General features: G+C 45.6%; 1 protein-coding gene across 1 annotated transcript; it reads left to right on the top strand.

Moving 5' to 3' along the window:
* Positions 1 to 467: 467 nt before the first annotated feature.
* On the top strand, positions 468 to 18661 carry LOC146198268 (retinol dehydrogenase 14-like). The gene is made up of 6 exons (XM_084593679.1): positions 468 to 855; positions 5449 to 5685; positions 7363 to 7455; positions 8941 to 9126; positions 12281 to 12390; positions 17182 to 18661. The coding sequence occupies exons 1-6, from the start codon at positions 675 to 677 to the stop codon at positions 17356 to 17358; spliced, it is 984 nt and encodes a 327-aa protein (XP_084449805.1). The 5' UTR covers positions 468 to 674; the 3' UTR covers positions 17359 to 18661.
* Positions 18662 to 19641: the final 980 nt, after the last annotated feature.

Here is a 19641-nt window from a genome sequence, read left to right on the forward strand (position 1 = left end):
AAATATGTAGCAAAGCTAGATTATGTGATTTCGAGTCGGTTTCGAAAAAGTGCTACTTGCACACCACTAATTCTCTTTCTTCCACGTGCCGATGACGGGAAGAAAGTACCTTGTCGCTGTTTGTCCAACAGAGCGGACGGCAAACAATGACTTCAGAATTACTCCGACGGAAGACAGCTTCTTAAACTCTACACAAGGAGCATATTTCATCGTTATTGGGCCTTGCAAGTGTGCTCCTTGCAAAGGCGGTGTACTCACTAGCTGACGTCATTTATCGGTGCTCCGTATGCAATCAACACTAACCCAGTTAGATAGGCGCGTCCCTATCTGCGCCCGCCTACTTTCCTCCCGATTGTGCTCTGGGCCAACTTTGTGGCGGAGATAACTCGTATAGCAAGATAGGCGAATAAAATAAAAGGCGGGGACGATCTTGTCACCGCGAGAGCACTTCCGAAGCCTCCCGAGGAAAGGCGTTGGCGTCGGTTGAATCCCTGGCGGCCGGCCAGCGAGAGAAAGTAGTCACAGTCGATAATCGGGGCGCCCAGCTGTGTCCTTTCCTGCGCTGACCCAGTCACGCCTCCGGTGAAGGTCTCGCTCCGGCCAAGACGCGCGCTACTAGGGGTTCGGTGCAGTCGCTATAGCTCAGGGACCTGCACTGCGTCGTGTGTGAAAGCATGGCAGCCGACGCAAAAGGAGTACTGGCGAATGCGCTCCTCAGTCTCATCCCACTGGTTCCGGCCACGCTAGTCATCGCGTTAGCCGCCATCAAGGCGTATTGCATGCTGACCGTCGGCAGATGCAGGTGCACAGCAAGGATGGACGGAAAGACTGTCATCATCACTGGAGCTAGTTCAGGTGAGAGAAAAGAGGCGATTCGAAAGCGGCCGCCAAACAACGCGGCATAATTCGCACAAGTTTGCTCCTTAATGCCCGCATACAAAGGGACGTACCGGTCTAGGGGCGTAATCAAGAGGGGGGGGGGGGGGGGCGAGGGGGGGCAGAGTTTGGTGTCAGCGAACTCCCCCCCCCCCCCCATCATTTTTCTGAGCGCTTCATTCCCCCCCTCCCCCCTGCCTCTTTTCAGCTTTTTCTCTCGCCCATTTTCTGTTTCCACCGGCGGCCTATAACACCACCTGAAAAATATTTCTGCCTACTCCACTGTGACCGCCTTAGTGTTTTCGTGCATACAATTATAACCTGAATTGTGCCTGGCTGCTTCTCGTAGTTGCCACATATCGCTTTACTAAATGTTAGCCATTTATTGCAAGTGGTTTTCAATGACAAGAATCGATTAAAAGTTGCTAATTCCTATTTGTCCCGAGGCGCCAAGTAGATGCTATATTGTTTCCGTGTTCTCCTTTGTTTTCTTATCGTTGCCCAGAGAGACATATTCGAGTACTCGCACCGTCAGAGAGGCTATATCGGAGATTGAGGCAAAAGACACAGGCGGAATATGTTGACCAGAAGCTATTGATGACGTCAGGGAGGGACGATATGGAGTCTGTTACGCTCACCAATAAAGCCCCGTACTTATTTTAGTTTTGAAGGGGCAGTTAAGTCAACTTTATCTATGCACTGTCCTCAGTGAAAAAATTTTCAGTTCGGCCGCAAATGGCAGATTTACGGCTAAGAAAAATGAGTTTTCAAATAGTCCCGCTACTTGGTACAAAACTGTGACTTCCGTAACGAAAATGACTGTGTGATAGCCGTATCATTTCCTTTTGAATGGCGCTGCAGCCTATCCTCTGAAGTCCGGTCGCGAAAATGAGCGTCGATTTCTACTTTTTACTGAAAGACGGCAACACTTGGATTTAGCCTCGTCATGTTTAAAACAGATAAGCGCTCAGCATTCGAGCATAGTGACGCCTTTTTCTTTGCACCTTATCGATACGTGCTAACTCCAATTTGTCCTCGGTAACCTTTTAACTGATGCGATGAAAACAAAATATTGCCTCTGAGCCAGTTGGATCTAATAAGTCAGCTGGCCGTGAGTTCGTTCTTCTCCGTTCGCAAGAACACTTGAGAACACATGACGCACACAGTTGCAACGGAGAATGAGTGAAAAGACGAAGGCGCGGGTTCCTTTTCAATCGCTTCTTCCTTTTAAACTCTAAATTTTAGCGGTACAATTACCCGCATCAAAAGCTTTGTTCTGAAAGACAACAATTATAGGCGGCGGTTTTTTCTAATTAGAGCACTCAATAGACGCTGCTCTTGTTAATGTTTAACTCCTGCAAAATTCCGAGCGAAAATGAGTAGGACGTACTTAGGCTTCGGCTAAGGAGCAGACAAGATAGAGCCTTTAACACCGTTTTTTTACTCCTTCAATTTTTAAAGCTTTTGTTGTTTATTTATTATCACTGTACGGCATTAGACGTTCTAGCACATGTTAATCATACACACCACAACGCGTTCTCTAGGTGCCTTTTTAAGGCGAAAGTCTTTAAGGGCTCGCTGTCGCGGTCAAAATATGTCCCGCTTTTGCGGCGTTCTGATTGGCCGAGGCGGGATGACGACATAAAGGTCTCGACTAATCACAGAGCACCACCACACTAGGCGCGACTGCGTGCCTTATATGGCTGTTAGTCAATCAATAAGCAATTACGTTCCAGCCAACCATTAAATCCCCATTTCAAATCATTCAATTTACTAAGTACCAATTAATGACCCAATTAATTAATTTATTACTAAACAACACATTTACTACTTAATCACTAATTGGTTAATTACCTACTTAATTGATGCCAGTTGCGTAAAATGCGGCACTCAGGCTTTCGCCTTTCACTACTTTAGTCGCTAAAGTCCCTCCTAATTTTTAACGTAGTTGGCACTAATGACCCTTCGTGGACTATGCGTTGCTTACCTGTCCGGCATACAGAAAGCTTGGGTGTAAATATAAAATGTGACTTTATATCATTGAACAACGCATTCCTGTAGCCGCTCTAGCGGGTTGCGGTTCTGAGTTCTAGGCTACGGTGGCTTTTCGCTGAACGATCCAATAGACTATCGAGAAGAAACGTACGAGAGTAACAGGGAAGACGCATTTGTTTAAGAGATTTCAGTGTTTGTTGCAGTGTGTGCTGCAACAGCCGCAGTTTTTGGAAACGTGTCCGATGATCTCACCTTTAGGCGTCCGCTACAGGGCCGTTGAAGAAACACGTTCTTGTGACATCGAAAAACAAAGAAAGTAAGGAATATCTGGCTTAGCAACAACAAGAAAAAAAGTAACTGATTAACAGGATTGGTACGCGAAGTTCAGAGTGAACTTGGGCGGCATGGATTGCTGTTATGTGTTAGCCTTGCCGACGGGGCCTTGTACATATCTGCGAAGTCCACTCATGCAGTGCACGTACGCGTGTTTCGGTGTTAGGAAGTTCAGTGATTTGGACAGTAAGAAGAGGCAAGTAGAATTAGGCGCTGAAGTAAAACAGGCGCATTTCAATGTTGCAGTGTTGTATTGCTGACACACGTCACAAAATTTCAGTGCGCGTGCCGTTTCTCCATAGGAACACGAGCGAAATCGGCGGAAAGTATAGTTACCAATAAACAACGTGCTGCCACTAGCGGTACAACACTCTAGTAGCTGCTATCTCGACGCAGCAGGCACCCCTATTCCTCTGGCGTGACCTTAAACCCGATGGTCGGCATCCTTTGATCTCGCCGCCTACACCCGAGAATGGATAATAAGGAGGCTATGCTAAACTCCCCGATTTCTTGTTTTTAATGACAGTATGGTGCCTTTATTGCCATTTTAATATAGTTTTTTTTTCATTTTGTTTACTACAATATGAGTTTCACCCCAACACTTTCTGTTGCTTCCCACAGGTTACCGAATCTTGAATTTAGCCCTGGCGAACAAATTAGGGATGCTGTTTAACCCCGGGAAGACAGCGCTCTCTCGCATGACTAAAAAAATAATATAATCATAATCAGTTTAGTTATTTTGTTTGTAGCATTCATATTTGGAAAGGTATCAATTCACAAATATTTATCCATATTAATAAACATATAGCTTCAGTGGAGCGACCATGTTTAAAATTAAACAGCAATGATTTTGGATTTCGATGAGTTTCGAGGGGTCGAATGGTTGTAGCTTGCAGTATAAGCATGAAAAAATTGTTGGCGCTGCCATTTAAAACAGTGGCGCAATTAACGATTAAAACCACGACGGCTATCAGGCTTCTCCCCAGTGCGCAGAGACGGTGGGGGGTGCACAAAAATGCTCACGAAAATGGGCTGCCAAATTCATTTACAATGAAATCAAGAAAACTGATTTTGCGTCTGCTTCAGTGATAGCGAATCAATAAAAATCAATCTCTATTACTAATATTTTGACTCAATTCATAAATAAGCTTTGGAATTTCCTTTTCGTCTTCCCTGGCTCTATCAACCACACGAGAAAGTCACTAACACATCCGTGCATTAACACATTACGCAAAACCCATTGGTAATTATGAAAAGTCTGTGTGACCTTTGCATAATAATGAAGAAAGCAGTATTTTATTCTTATTGACCTTTTAATATGCTAATTTGTGCGACGTGTTTTTGTTTTCATCGGCGATAATGAGAAATGGATGCTTGGTAGCTGCGCCGGCTACTCGTTTACGCAAATTCAATGAACCCCTTGCACTGATGTTGTAAGCCTGCAATAATTGTTCCCCTTTAATATTAGTCCCTTTTTGTGAAGTTTGGTTTGGTTTGGTGGGGTTTAACGTCCCAAAGCGACTCAGGCTATGAGAGACGCCGTAGTGGAGGGCTCAGAAAATTTTGACCACCTGGGGTTCTTTTTGTGAAGTGATGACCTGTATTTTATACTTATTATGCCTGCTCATTGCTCTCCTTCAGATGCATGTACTGTGTTTTCTATGTTGTTTTCTGTGATCTATAATTGTGTTGTTTCACCCACCAATATAACGGCAGTGCTCTGTTTGCGAGGGCAGGTTTTCACCACTGGAGTTATATTATGAATGTTTCAAACTTTCGGACAACAGCATGCTGTTGTTTCTAAAAAACAACAGCAACAACAAACACTTCTCCACTTTAATTAGGTAGCATGTCCCGATGCATTTGGCAACTTTTTGTTTAGATGAAGGCTGCTTCAAATAAATACTCCGGTACACATTGCTGCATATAAATACAAGACACATAATGCGTAGTTCCATTTTATGATACCCGTGAGCAGGTTTTAGAAAGGTAGTCGGAGCGCACGAATGTATTGAGTTCAATTACTACTCATTTGCACAATGTAGGTGTCTGTCTTTACGCACTGAGACCACGGGCGACGGACGGAAGCAACAATTAGTGTCTAGTCGGAGAGGGTGCCCGGTAGCTCCGTTGCCAAGGATGCAGCCAACCTGCTCCCTTTCACTGCCCTCTCCCGTCCGGAGATAATCCTGAGCGTGATATAGCTAGCCTGACCATGGTGGCCGTTCTTGTCTTGGAACGCAGGCGTGGGCAAGGCGACGGCCAGAGAGCTGTGCCGGCGCGGGGCGCGCGTTATCCTGGCATGCCGGGACATGAACATGACTCGACATGCAGCGATGGCCATCGGCAAGGAGACCGGCGTGACGCCCCTGTGCATGAAGCTCGACCTGTGCTCCTTCGAATCGATCAGGTGTTTCGCGCACCAGATACTGGAGCGTGAGCCGCGACTCGACGTGCTCATCAACAACGCTGGAAAACTCGGTTAGCCGATCCTTTTTTATTCTCATGCCATGTCTCACATTGACGTGGAATGCATTTGCAATAGAAGTTTTTCTCCACTAAAATAACGCATGCACGAGAGTGCCAAAACACGATGAGAAAAGAAGGTTGCACGACCAAAGGGAAGCAGCGCCTTTGTTCACGCGTCGAGGTGAATAGAGAAGTATACGTCTGGACCACGGTGTAAAAATAGAAAGGTGTCTCAACGAGCACTCTGCATGTTGCACAAATCCCTCGCAGTTCCCGGCGCTCCGACAGATAGCGCCACACGACTGCGGGCCCTTTCGGGAGCTAGAAATGGCGAAGTAAATTGGGCATCAATAGATGTTAGCAGGAAAACGCTGAAATATTGGGGAAGTATACGTTGAGAGGCGATGGAAACAATTAATGTAAGTGTAAGCCTTCACCGAAATGAGCAAATGTCAACAAAATAAAATGCATATTTTATTGCAATCCTCAGTGTTTGCCAGTCGTTCTCGTGACCTTCAGGATTTTAGTGTGTGAGAAGCGTTGAGAATTGGAACAATTCGCTTGCTCCCGGGCCGATAAAAAGTGGATGCCTGTGCTGATCGGTCATCCGTAATTTATGAACTCGTCGAACCGAAAAACATTCAGGCGATTTAGTCCCCGACCGTGATCTGGACTGCAAGAATTGGACCCCGACCACGTGTAGTGGCCTTATCCCTATCAGCGTACTCGAACTTTCAGCTTCTTAGTACGACGCCACACATGATGGGGTGTACTCAGCTTAGGACGGCAGCTGGAGCGTACGTTTTCGCTAAACCTTGAGGGCAATGCGTCAGCGTGCTGTTAGAGCAGTATTTCTTTTCTTTGTCCTGAATAGTTCATAGGTCTGCTGTGCGTGTGCTTTGTTTTTACACTTCGCTGTTCATTGCGGCTTTTGGAAGTGTATCATAATACTACTGCCCACCTGTTCTCATCTTATTTTCCCGTCTTTCTTATCTTCTTTTGTTGTTCGGATATTTATTGTGTGTTCGATCACGCGTTTGCTGCCTACGGAACTATGGCGTTTCGTAACCAAAATCAGTGAGCGCACGTAACAAATATGGGAAGTAATGTGGCGATGTTCATTATGAACAAGATTAAAGCCACTGTGGAGGGACAGTTGGGTTAGGATAAGCATGATCGATAACGATAGAGGAAAATGCGGGAGGGGGAATGAGCGCATTCTCTTGGATGTTCCGGAGAATTAGAGCTTTCTCAAGGTGAGTGATGTATGTAAGGCTTGGTACAGGCGCTCATCGAGGCGGACCTGGGGGTAAATTGCCTCGTGCATAATTTATAATAATTTTTAAGCGTAAAAATAAAACGCTCAGTTTTTGTGCAATTTTAACGGGTTCTACGTTCGCAATTGTACGAAAAGTTCAAAGAGCTGCGCCTTGACTAGAAAAAATGCTTACCCGATGATATTAAGGAAAATAAGTTTTGGCGGTTGGTTACGGAGCAACAAAATATATGATGCAAATCGGAAAGTGTCATGGCATGGAGTTGTCCCTTCATATATAATTTCGAGGGGATCTACTGAATCTAATGGAAATACAGATCACCTTTGAGAGCAGCAAAGTTTCGCCCGAAAAGGACGAAACGTTATTTAGTGTGCACTGGCTTACATTATCTGATGACGTTTGTTCTCATTAGCAACTGCGCAGAAGACAAAGACGGAAGACGGGTTCGAATCGACTCTCCAGACAAACCACTTGGGCCACTTCCTGCTGACCAACCTGCTTCTTGGTACGTCAGTGTGGGAACAGTTCGGAGAGGCAAAATAACTTTTTGCATTGCTTGTGCAATAGGAAAGTGAACCGCTGTTCTTCGTGTTCTGTGCACTGGCTTTACCTTCCTCCTGTTTGAGCTCATAGCAACACCTCCCTGTGATCAAGGCATTGTTCGCGATCTCGCCTAATTCGGCTGGCGAGATGCCATGCCACGGCAACGGCGCCCTTTCGGCGGTAAGAACTCTATTCGCTACCCCATAAAGTTATCCGGGCTTTAACTTGTTCAAGTAGATTAAGACATGGGGATGCACTGCTTCGCATGGCTTTGTTTGGCGATTTGGCACTGAGAGATTGGCACAGAGTTTGGAAAAGTGTTAATGTCTTTACGTTCTGGCTTTTGGGGAAAGCAAATGAAAGAATCTGTTTCACTTCTCCGTGGACACCTAGATTTACAAATAACGGCACACAATTTGCTGTGTACATGTTATCGCTGTGAATCCATCTCGCCAGTTAGCTTTTATTAGCAGATGAGAAGCGAAATGGTACGACAGAGATTACCCTGAACGCCGCACGCTCGCACGCACGCACGCACGCACACGCACGCACACACACACACACACACACACACGCTCACACACACACACACACACGCTCACACGCACGCACACGCGCACGCGCACGCACACACGCGCACACGCACACGCGCACACGCACACGCGCACACGCGCACACGCGCACACACGCACGCACGCACACACGCACACTCACACGCACGCACACGCGCACACGCACACGCACGCACACGCGCACACGCACACGCACGCACACACGCACACACGCACACGCACACACAAATAACGGTTGCTTCAAAGGTTTGATACAAAATCACATGCAGACTTTTTCTTACACGTTTCTTTCAATCCCCGGTCACGGCAACACCTTTTCGACAGAATGAATAGTATGCGCTATCACATAATGCGGAATAAGTCATGGTTATTCTCTGCGGTAAGAACAGTTGTCTAATTATGTAACGGTAGGATTAGTTAGAGTGTTCAAATGGGAATTACAAGACAACGTGCTTAGCAAAAAGGACCAAGAAACACTTTCGGCGCATTGCAATCGCTCTAGATACTCCGCTGCTTAAAGGCCCTTGAAGGGCGGCTGCGCAACGAGTTCCATAGATCTCCTTCTCGCAGGTGGAAACGTATAAGACGGCTAGTAATAAGACAGCAGACTCACGTAATTGCTTGCACGCGTTGCAGCCCGAATCTATAGTTAACCTAAACTCTTATTCTCGGCCTTTACGACCAGCTAGCCAATCACGCCATGCGAGACACAGAATGGGGTAATAAGAATAAGAAATGCGGAAGGCAGTGTCCACGTTTTCCGCTTCAGTCCTTAAAGTATTCCGCAGCATGCATGAAGCACTCCGCACCGAGAGAGAATGACGCCTAAACTTCACCGCCTTGCTTTTCTTTTGCCTCTGTTTACCCAAAACAAGATCTGCTGAAGAAGAGTGCACCAAGTCGCATCGTTGTTTTGGGCTCTAATATGATCTGGCTTGCGAAGATGGACAGAGGGAACATCGACTTTGAGCAGTCTTACGACAAGATGCAAGTGTACAACACAACGAAACTGTACAACATGCTCTTCGTCGTCGAACTGTCCAGGAGACTGGAAGGAACAGGCAAGTGAGGCTTGATTAATATCTCGCTGCGGGTTTAAATTGGCATTGCAGACTGTCACAATTCAATCTTCATGCTTCATAATAAAGGAGCCACGCAAAGGGCTGGCCATGAGATATTTGCACCATAGTTCATGTATAACCATCCCGTGAGCGCATGGACGCGCGAAGGGATGCCTATAGCATTACACATGACTGATGATGACGGCACCGGCATTGGTTTCTTTATTGGAACAGAAATGTTCTCAAGCTACAGACCCATCATAATATTACAGAAAAACGTCAGCATAAATATATTGCTACATATGCCGTGTTGGTAAGTCGAGTCGAATTTTGTCTGATGTTACTAAGAGGAAAGCGGCTCTGGAATGAGCTGGTGATTGGGGGTCGGGGAGAGATTGGCGCATTAGTACAGGAAGTTGTCGCGGACCTCTGTACATGGGTAGTCAAAAAGAGAATTTTTGAGTTAGGGAGCGCGTTGCCGAGGACACCGAAGCACTGGTTTTCAATTACATTGACATGCGGATATTTATTTTACATTGACATGCAGATTTTTATTTTTTGTTCCTGGGAAGAATAGTGCACACCAGGACACGAGCCGTGCAGTCTCCTTCCTTACACGTGGGACGGGTACTTTATCTTTACACGCCATAGCTACACAATAGGCTCTGGTATTCTAGTGTAATTTAGTCCCGCTGATGTCTAAGATATTTAAGTATACAACGACCAGGTGCATGTATAACAGTCTTTGTCAAAAGTATACGGCCCAAGAGGTTCGCTTCTAAGCACTGTAAGGTGGCTGCTGGCAGCAATACTGGAATATGAATGTAAACGAGAGGAGAATGAGGGCGAGATTTGTCATCTACGAGATTTTGAACGCTACAGTTGCTTTACGAGCCTCTTTACTGGGCTTAGAGCAAAAATCTTTGGGCCGTAAACTTTTGAAAAAGACTTTTGTACATACACCGGGGACTAGCCATCTAGAGTGCGCAGTGAGTAGAGTGCGGCTACTCACTGAGGTACACCACCGCGCGGCCCTGCGTCGGAACGGCGAGATTTTTTAAAGTTAAAGGCCCCTTTCTGTTGAGAATCGGGCGTCGTGAACGAAAAATCGCGGAAATTGACTCTGGCAGGTGACATGGGCGCGTACCGATTCATCGGCAGCTTGTTCGACGTCGTGAGAGCGTATGACATGGAAGGGGCTGCCAATATGGGCTTCTACATGTAATGGGTGGGTGAGATCAAATCTTCTAGGATCCTTTCGCGATTAGCAGGAAGCTATTTTTAGGCCACGCAGGCACGTCCGCGCGGCTTTATAGATATCTATACCGGGTGGTCTTTCATGCAACTGTGCAGCATGCATCATAGGGCTGTATGCCAATGATTATGTATGAGATAATATAAGCACGAGCAGAAATTGCAGAGCTTTAAAATGGGTAAATATAGCATAGCGCTCAAAAACCCATGTTTGGCGTAGTTTATCTTGGTATATGTAAGATGACGCTGTCGCTGTCTTCTTGCCCGCTCTCTTTTCACCAATTAAATTGGGAGGACACTTGGCTCCGCTTTTAATGGTGTGGAGCGACTGCGTTAACAGCCTCCCCTTGCGGATAATCGTTCATGTACATCCATTCGGCTACTCCGCTTTCACTTTTGCCTTTATTGGTTTGGTTTGGCAAAACTTTATTTCCCACAGTAGGGGTCCTGGAGGACACTCGGCTAGGCGCCAGGTGTAGAGGGCAGCTCCCACGTCGGAACAGAGAGCCCAAAGCTCTCCGCCGCCGCGCGGGCCTCCTGGACAGCCCGAAGCTGATCATGTAGTGAAGCACTTTTTAAAACTTTGTCCCAACGTTCCTTGTTCTTGGCGTATTACCTCCCACATATTAATTAGCTTGCAATAGTGAGTTTACTATATTGCTGGCGAACAAGGACCGGACTTAGATGGAAAGCTCCGCTTTAACCGAACCATATTAATGACCTATGGGAAGTGTGTCTAACTGGGAAAGCAATAAACCTAGGAGGCTGCATTTTAATCTCAGCCCTCTCACATCAATAAATAAGGCAAAGTTGACAGCGCCTGTCAGATTGGAAAGAACTGAAATCTCAATGGCCGATGCTTTAGAAATACCCTTTGTTTTTTTTTTTTCTTTCTTCGACATACTCAGTGAAGCAGTTCTTTCGCACTAAATAGTCAGAGATGAAACAAGCAAAAAATTGCCTATGCGCGAACAAGTACCCGCGAAAGGAGCCACTGACGGGAGCCATTAACGTTATCGCATTATGCCCTGAAAGGCGGAGCTTAAGTGTTCCCTCATTTATGTATTTTTTTTTCAGAGTTACGCTTTTCAATGCAGATAGGTTAATTATGTTAATGAAGCTGTATGTATATAAAGAAGCGATATAGTCCAGGCGTCGGAGCCTGACGCATCGATATGCGTGCTTCAGGCATATGCAAAATAGCTTTAGAGCAGGACAGCGAATTCAAAGGCATCAATAGGGAACTTGCGGTGAATCTCTCCATGCTTATGGCAGTGCCACAGCACATATACAGAAAAAGGGGTGAGAGTGGGCGTCCGGTTTCCTTGCCGCTGAACTCGGGACACAACAAATATGGGCTTAAGAAAGGATTATAACAGCCTAACAAAAGCTTTGAACAGAGCATATATCGATGGGCCCATGCAGTATAGTCGTTGCAAAACCAATCGTCGACCAACCGACCAAACGAAAAAGGGCTGGTGCGGTCGTTAGTAACGCAAATTGATTAACGAAAGTACCGTATTTTGTAGCGTACTATAAAAAAACTATCAGTAGGCAGTTTTCAGTGGTAATTTTATGTGCGTAAAGAGAGGAACCCTTGGCTTCTGCGCAGGCCTCTCGCAAGGTTTGCTCCTAGACCACCTTGTCCAGCGCGAATGCGGCGCTCTGTAGAAAAAGGTGCCAGATCTCCTTCTTACCAAAGGTTTTCATCAACACGCCGGAGAAAAGGTTAACAATCCGCTGAAAAAAACAAACAAACAAAGACAAACAAACAAACAAACAAAAAAAGAAACATCTTGCTACAAAGCAAGGGATCATAGGACACCATGCTAGTGCCTCGATTCCGAGCCGCAGTAATAAGAGGTACTTATTGCTGCATTTATTCGTACGCTCTTTACAGGAGTCACGGTTAACTGCTGCCACCCGGGAGTAGTGCGGTCAAACTTGGGAGCTCGAAGCAACGACCTTCCTGCGTGGACAGCTAACCTTATTCAGAAGTGCTTCGGAAAGGTAGGCCACGTCGAAATGCCTCTTCGGCCAACTCTTCATTTCCTTCTGTGAAGCATGTGTTGGGATTAATGTCACTGCATTTTGGAGCACTGAAACTTTCTGAACGTAGAATGGTTTTAGGCATTGGCTCTGAAATATTCTAGTTCACTAAAGGGCTTCCTCGTTAAATCCGGGGCCGTCGGTAAATGGTTGAGAGCACCCGCTCTGGTAGGGCATAGGTCTTGTCATCAGTGATACAGGCATGCTACACATATGGTACCGTGTGGTGCAGTGTATATAGCGGTGTATGATATCGTGTGGCAAGGTGCGGTACGTTAAGTGGGGCGTGATGTCCTAAAGTGACACGTAGTCATTAGAAGGCTATGAGGGATGGTTTAGTGAGAGACTACGGATTGATTTCGACCACCTGGTGTTCATTCACGTACAGACGTCTTGACAATAGTAACAGACGTAGGGAGGTAGGAGTAACGGACGTCTCGAATGTAACCAAAGAGGGAGCAATTAAAGCCTTGGAAGCAGGGTGAAGGTCTAGTGAATAACAAGTAACTGTAAATTTCTTTAAGGAATAATAAAATATATTGCTAGCGAGTCTGTGGGCTACCAGAGGTGAGTATTAAGTGCACTTCGACTCAAGGAGCAAGTTGAAGGCACAGCCAGCAATCACCCCTAGCATGCTCTCTGTCTCTCTCCGAAGGAAGGGAAGCGCAGTTCTTTAAGAGCGCACTTGCTTATTGCACGGTAAGCGGAATTATAAAATACTATCCCATTCCCGGCTCGAGGACAGCCTCTAACTCTGCTGCAGCAAGCGCAATGATACACGCGCAATGATGCAAGCCCGCGGATCAGCGTGTGCAAAGCATATACATGCGTTCGGGGCGGAGCTGTAGGTGCTCGCGGGACGTACTATACAACAAGCTGCTCAATCCCATGGCACAACACACAGTAGGATAGGAAATTGGCGAAACACGTCTTGAAGTGTGCCGCACGACTGTGGCTCATTTCGAGTCACAATTAACCAATATGACGATACCGATGGTGACGGAGAACCACTCAGACGGGGCCCTTGTTACTCCGGAGCGTCAGCGCCGCACAGGCGGGCTATATAACTACGTTCTGGAGTAAATTGGAGCATGCATGCAAGGTGATTACGCGCCCCCCCCCCCCCCCCCCCCCCCTCCCCTTTCTCCGCGGTGTAACGAACAGCGAAAAACCCATTGCGCATTTTGTGGCTGCCCGTGTCGGCGGCTGTCTTCAGGCTGGGTTTCCCGCTCACAAACACTTGACAAAAAAAAAAAAAAAGGGGAATCGCCTCAAACGTCACTTGGAGCGACCCAAAGGACGTGAGGTTGAAGCGTTGAAGCAGGATGGACGGGGTGAAGATGTGATTCAGAACTGTTCCCGAAAGAGCTCCCCTTCACAAGACCCGTTTTGCTGGTAGCAGCGGTAGCAGCAGCCGTGTGCTCGGGTCACTCGAGAAGCATGATTCCACAAAACTTACCACCATTTGTACCCAAATTTTTCAGACTTCGACCGGACCGGAATCTTGTAAGAATGCTAACGTTAGCTTCAAGCAGTAGACACCCCATTTTTGCCTGTGTGGTTTTTAAGGTGAAAACCTTTCTTGGCTCATGATGACGTTCGTGTCCGTTTGCTGGATGTGTCCGCCGCTCGCGTGTCTGCCGAATGAAATTATAAAAAAAAAAATCTGCCTCCTCCAGGAATCGAACGACTATCCCTCTGGTCCACGGAGGTTGGTTGGTTGGTTCACAGGAAGGGAAAGGCGCAGTATCTGTCACACTTGCTCTGTGGACACCTGAACCGCGCCGTAAGGGAAAGGAGGAAGGTGGGAGTGAAAGTGGAAAGAGAGAGGGCGGAGCCGTAGCGGAGGGCTACGGAGTAATTTCGACCACCTGGGGATCTTTAACGTGCGCTGACATCGCACAGCACACGGACGCCACTTCGTTTCGCCTCCATCGAAACGCAGCCGCCGTGGTCGGGTTCGAACCCGGGTACTCCGGCACAGTAGTCGAGCGTCTTACCACTGAGCCACCCCGGCGGGGCACCACGGAGGTACCAAGTTTGATTCCTGGTGCCTCCGGATACCCACCGGTCTTTATTGGATATAAGATTTTCCCAGGCCTGGTGCTCGGCTCTTCTGGGGTGAAATGATTAAAAAAAGGTTCATTGACAAAAAGTCAATCCGTCCGATCCCCAGCCGAGCGCGCTAACCACTACGCCATGCCGGGTTCGTATAAATCGATTGTAATTCTCCTTGTTTAGCGTGAGGATGATAGTAGCGATGATAATGGCGGTGCATATTTAGTTGATAATGATGATACTAGCTCAAGTGATGATGATGATAGTAAAATGAGAGAAACTGACGACGCAGTTAGTGAAAACAGTGTGTTTCGCCATTTCCGCTCTTAAGCAGACTTAAGCGCAGTCTTGTAATTTTTTTTATTTGAAAAGATGCATTAGATATTGGCATATACAGATTATACCGTGGTATTCGTCGTCAACCTTTAAATAATTTAGATTTCAGCCTTATGATGTTCCTCTCTTGATTTCAGCAATCAAACGATGGCTATGACGCCATGTTGGTGTTTAGTCATATGCGACATGATAATAGCTGCAATATAACTGCCCATACGGTGCTCGTACATTCAGATCCACGAATCAGAGTGGCTCATGTCTTTTACAGAATTTAAATATCAGCAATTATATTTCAGCTATTTCGCGTCTCACATCGCTAAACGTCAACTACAAACAGGTCGCAGCCATCGTTCAGATATGAAATTGAAACAGAACAGCAACAAGATAGAAATTCGGTTATGGATGATTAATGACTTAAGGCGAATACCCTGAGATAATCATGTAATTTGACGTCTAATGCATCAATAGAAATAAGAAAACCACAACTAAGACTTGTTTTCTGTATTTTTTTAACCTATCAAAAGGGTGACGTCAAGGACGTGAAAAATCAAGGAACAATCAGATTAGTGCCTGTTGCCTTGATCGTATTCATTGAAGTAATGGCTTATAGAACTAGAGCAAGCTTAGACTTCGGTCAACTATAAAAAAAGGCTAGCTTTCGTAAAGGATACTGACAGTAGATCATGTACTGACGCCATAAATCCGGAGATAGAGAAATGCGCAGCATTTGACTCAGTCGTAACTTCAGCAGTCATGCAGGCATTGAAGAACGGGAGTGTAGAAGAGATACGTGCAAAAGTACTGAAAAATACCTACAAGAGCTAAGAAATAACGCTTTCCCTCAGTAGGGAAAGCGTTCAAATCCAAATCAAGAGTGGTGTTACGCAAGAAGACGCAATCTTTCCAGTACTATTCAACGCGCGTTTACAGAAGCTATTCAGATAACTGGATGGGAAACAGCTGCATGGTATTAAAAATTAGCGAAGAGCACCGTAGAAACATTCAATTTGCTTATAGCATTGCCTTGCTAAGTAACTCAGGGGACGAAATCCAAAGTCTGATTGAGGGCTCAAGCAGATATATAAACTGAAAAGTGGGTCTAAGAATTAATGTAAACAAATTGAAAGTTGTTTCCAACAGTCTCTAAAGTTTATATTGCTTGTATGTAGAGCTTAGAACAAAGTGTTATTGTTGTCCTTATGCTTGCACTTGCACTTGCAGAAAATAGTCACCGTACGTATGGACCGCTGCAGTGAAACAACAGAAATGATAAGGACGGGATGGAATGCATTAGGCAGTCACTCTCAGGTGATGAATAGCAATTTACTAGCATCCCGCTAGAGGAAAATGCAAAACTACCGCACCTTTTGGGGCACAAATATGAAGGAAACTTGACGTTAGTGCTGAAAGTAATAGAAGGAAAAATGGTAGGAGGAAAAGAGACAAGGAAAGAGCAGAATTGGTCAGAAAACAAATGCGAGCACTTGATGTCAAGGCCATGGAGAGAGCTCGTGATAAGAAGGTAAGCCGTCTTGTGCTTCTTAAAAGCAACGGAACGGATTGTAAGAAAAGGCAAGCATGACGGCGTGGCAGGAAATCAGTTGGGCGGGTGAGGTGGATACGTTTACTGGAGTAAGCTAAAACGAGGTGGCGCAGGCGGACAGTGTTAATGAGATGCATGAAGGGGTCTTTGCTCTACATCGGCGGTAAGTAGGGGGTTGCTGATGATGGTGGATGAGGTGTGCCAGTGTAGCGAGCTAAGGGCCTAAGCTTAGCATTTGTGTAGGGTTTATTTATACAAAATTAGCAAAACCCAGCGCCTTACCCATTTGTGCAGTTCGCACTTCATGTACTGCAGGAGCAAGGCTAAAACATCTGAGTAATTATATCGAACTCACCACTGCTTTAAATACATTGCATAAGGATTAAGAGGAGAGGATGATCGACCGCAATGCCGGCCCTTCTCCGCCGTGTGCTCCTACAACAGTGTGTCTCCACCTGTAAGCCGCATAAACGCACTGACAGGGAGACCTCTTGTGGAGGGCATCATGTGTGAAGCTGTAACAAAGCAGTGCAACAGTTGGAGGAAACCACGCCTACAGTGCATTGTGTACGGGAGAGAGGTGAGGAAACGAAATACTCACTTTCATACTGGGAGTATCGAATGTTTGTTTTGCGAGGAACGCGGCTGAGAACGGGGAGCAATAACTAATGAGCCGCTGCAATACGCCAGCGATTTTGGCGCGGAAAAGTGCTGAGTGGCCAAGTTACAGGCATTAAGGCGAACTTGTGAGCGTTCTTGCTGGCTTTGCAGCGGCTGCCCGTTGCAAACACTTGTGCCTTCCTCTGCCTTCCCAGTCTCCTGAGGACGGTGCCCAGACCAGTGTGCACCTGGCGGTTTCCGACGAGGCAGCGACTGTGAGCGGGAAGTACTTCGCGGACTGCTGCCAAGCCAAGACACCGCGCTCAGTCACAGACCTCGAAACCGCCGAGTTCCTGTGGAAGACTTCTGAGCTCATGACCGGAATGCACTGAGTACAACGCTGTTCTTCGACGTACACGCTGCAACCTGGCGTCGAGCAGAAGGGAAGCCGACTTCCGAATCGTGTGGCAGCCATCGCCAGCGGCAGCAAAGGGGAGGCCGCGCGCAAGTGGTACATTATCTCTGGCCCGCTCCGCACTTGCCCTGTCGATTTCTAAGGATGGGGCCAGAGAAGACCCACCTTTCTCGTCGCTGGCGACATGCTTGCGGGGCTATTTCTTAGCTGTCTCAAACTTGCCACGTCATATGTTATGCAGTGTTAAAGCCAAAGTCCAAAGTAACAAGTGGCTTATTTAATATTACAGCTGGACCGAAGAGCGCAGAGCGCAACTTTCTTTACTCGACATCTCAAACTCCCCGACAGCCGGAGTTTCTTACAAAAAACATCGGCACCGTGATACAGGCCTGGGCTGCCTAATCGTACGGATTAGTTAACGTGGCGCTTTATATTCATATCGATCGGTCTTCCACATAATTCGGTAGCAATTGACGCTGCCACTTCATATTTTTAAAGGTAAAGTTTAAGCGTCACCAAAATTTTCCTGCTTGCGTGAGGCTTACGGATTTTTTTTTCTGGTGCCCCTTAAGATAAAACACGGGTGATAGTGGTAGTGTGGCCGTTATTTGTAATGCCTCTATACGCTACTTGACCAAAAATTTGTCGCATTATATTGAGAGGGGCACTCGCTACGTGGAAGAAATACTCCCCTTTGGAAGGAGCCATACAGGGAAGCTGAGATCAAGCTGTGTTTTCGGACGTTCTCTCTTTTATTTTATGCAGGAAAAGCTACTTCCATCAACAATAACGGGTATAACTCTACGCTCATTCTGAGCAAGCAACCTTGAACTAAAGCCAACAACCTCTAAAAAAAAAAAAAGCAGTGCCTAAACATCCTTGGCCGGGATTTAATGTTTTTCTCATTTGCAAAAGCTGTATAGAGCTCCCACGTTTGCATCACCAGTGGAGGGATGTCAGTTTGGTTTGTAGACTTCTCATAAGACGTACTCATGCCAACGAGGCATTTATCTGCTATTTTGTGCCAGTTGGATGTCTCTATGACTACTCCAACACTGTGGACATGTTTCGCCAAAGTATCGAAACAGGTTTGACCAGTCAAGGCTTATTTTGTCGCTCAAAAACATTTTTAAGTCAGACTGTATTTTGTGCATCGCTTTTGGTCACTTAGATCCACAGTCTTTAGTGCACTTGATGTATATGACCTATTTCTTTTCATTTCTGATGTTTGCATTTCCTTTAATCTTTTGACATCGTTTTTTCTAAATTTTCAAATTACTTTATTGTGTTATATTTCCTGATTAACACAATAAATTTGTGATTCAGAAAAGCGTAGTGAACTTGTTTATACATCCTTCAACGTTCTAATACAACCTTAAGAAGCACAAATATTGTTGCAGCACCTCCAAGAAAGGGCTTCTTACCGTAAGTCAGCCAAATTATTTTTTTTGTGACTAGAAATATTGGTAAGGTGCGGAGTTGCAAAAATTAATCAACATTTTGTATGCATAAACTTTGAAAAATATGTTCCTTTTTGATTATAGGTATTTAATATCTTATTGAGCAAAGCTGAAATCGGCCAAAAATTATATTACTAATATTTCTATTTGGAATGAATAATAAACATTCATTCATTCATTCATTCATTCATTCATTCATTCATTCATTCATTCATTCATTCATTCATTCATTCATTCATTCATTCATTCATTCAATATTTTTTCTGCATGTAAATATGAGAAACGAACAGTATTTGAGGAAAGATAATAAAATTAATTGTGGTGTAACTTTGGTTAACCCTAGCTGAATTGCGATAGCAATGGCGGAAGTTTCTTTTGCCTGCAACATTATTCCCCTATCACGCCCTATCCATGTAAGGTGCTACATTATTGGGGACACTTAAGGTCATCCTTTAAGAGCATGACGCGAGAGCCTAAGCAACCAGCCCACATATAAATGGGAAGGGTTTAATGCTGCTGAACGGAATGTGGAGCGAAAGCATTAGCTGCCGTGACCGAGCGTTCTTCTTCTTCTTCTTCTTCTTCTTCTTCTTCTTCTTCTTCTTCTTCTTCTTCTTCTTCTTCTTCTTCTTCTTCTTCTTCTTCTTCTTCTTCTTCTTCTTCTTCTTCTTCTTCTTCTTCTTCTTCTTCTTCTTCTTCTTCTTCTTCTTCTTCTTCTTCTTCTTCTTCTTCTTCTTCTTCTTCTTCTTCTTCTTCTTCTTCTTCTTCTTCTTCTTCTTCTTCTTCTTCTTCTTCTTCTT

The sequence above is a fragment of the Amblyomma maculatum genome, chromosome 2, assembly GCF_055883805.1.
Source record: "Amblyomma maculatum isolate TAMU_Amacu chromosome 2, ASM5588380v1, whole genome shotgun sequence".
NCBI classification, from domain to species: Eukaryota; Metazoa; Arthropoda; class Arachnida; order Ixodida; family Ixodidae; genus Amblyomma; species Amblyomma maculatum.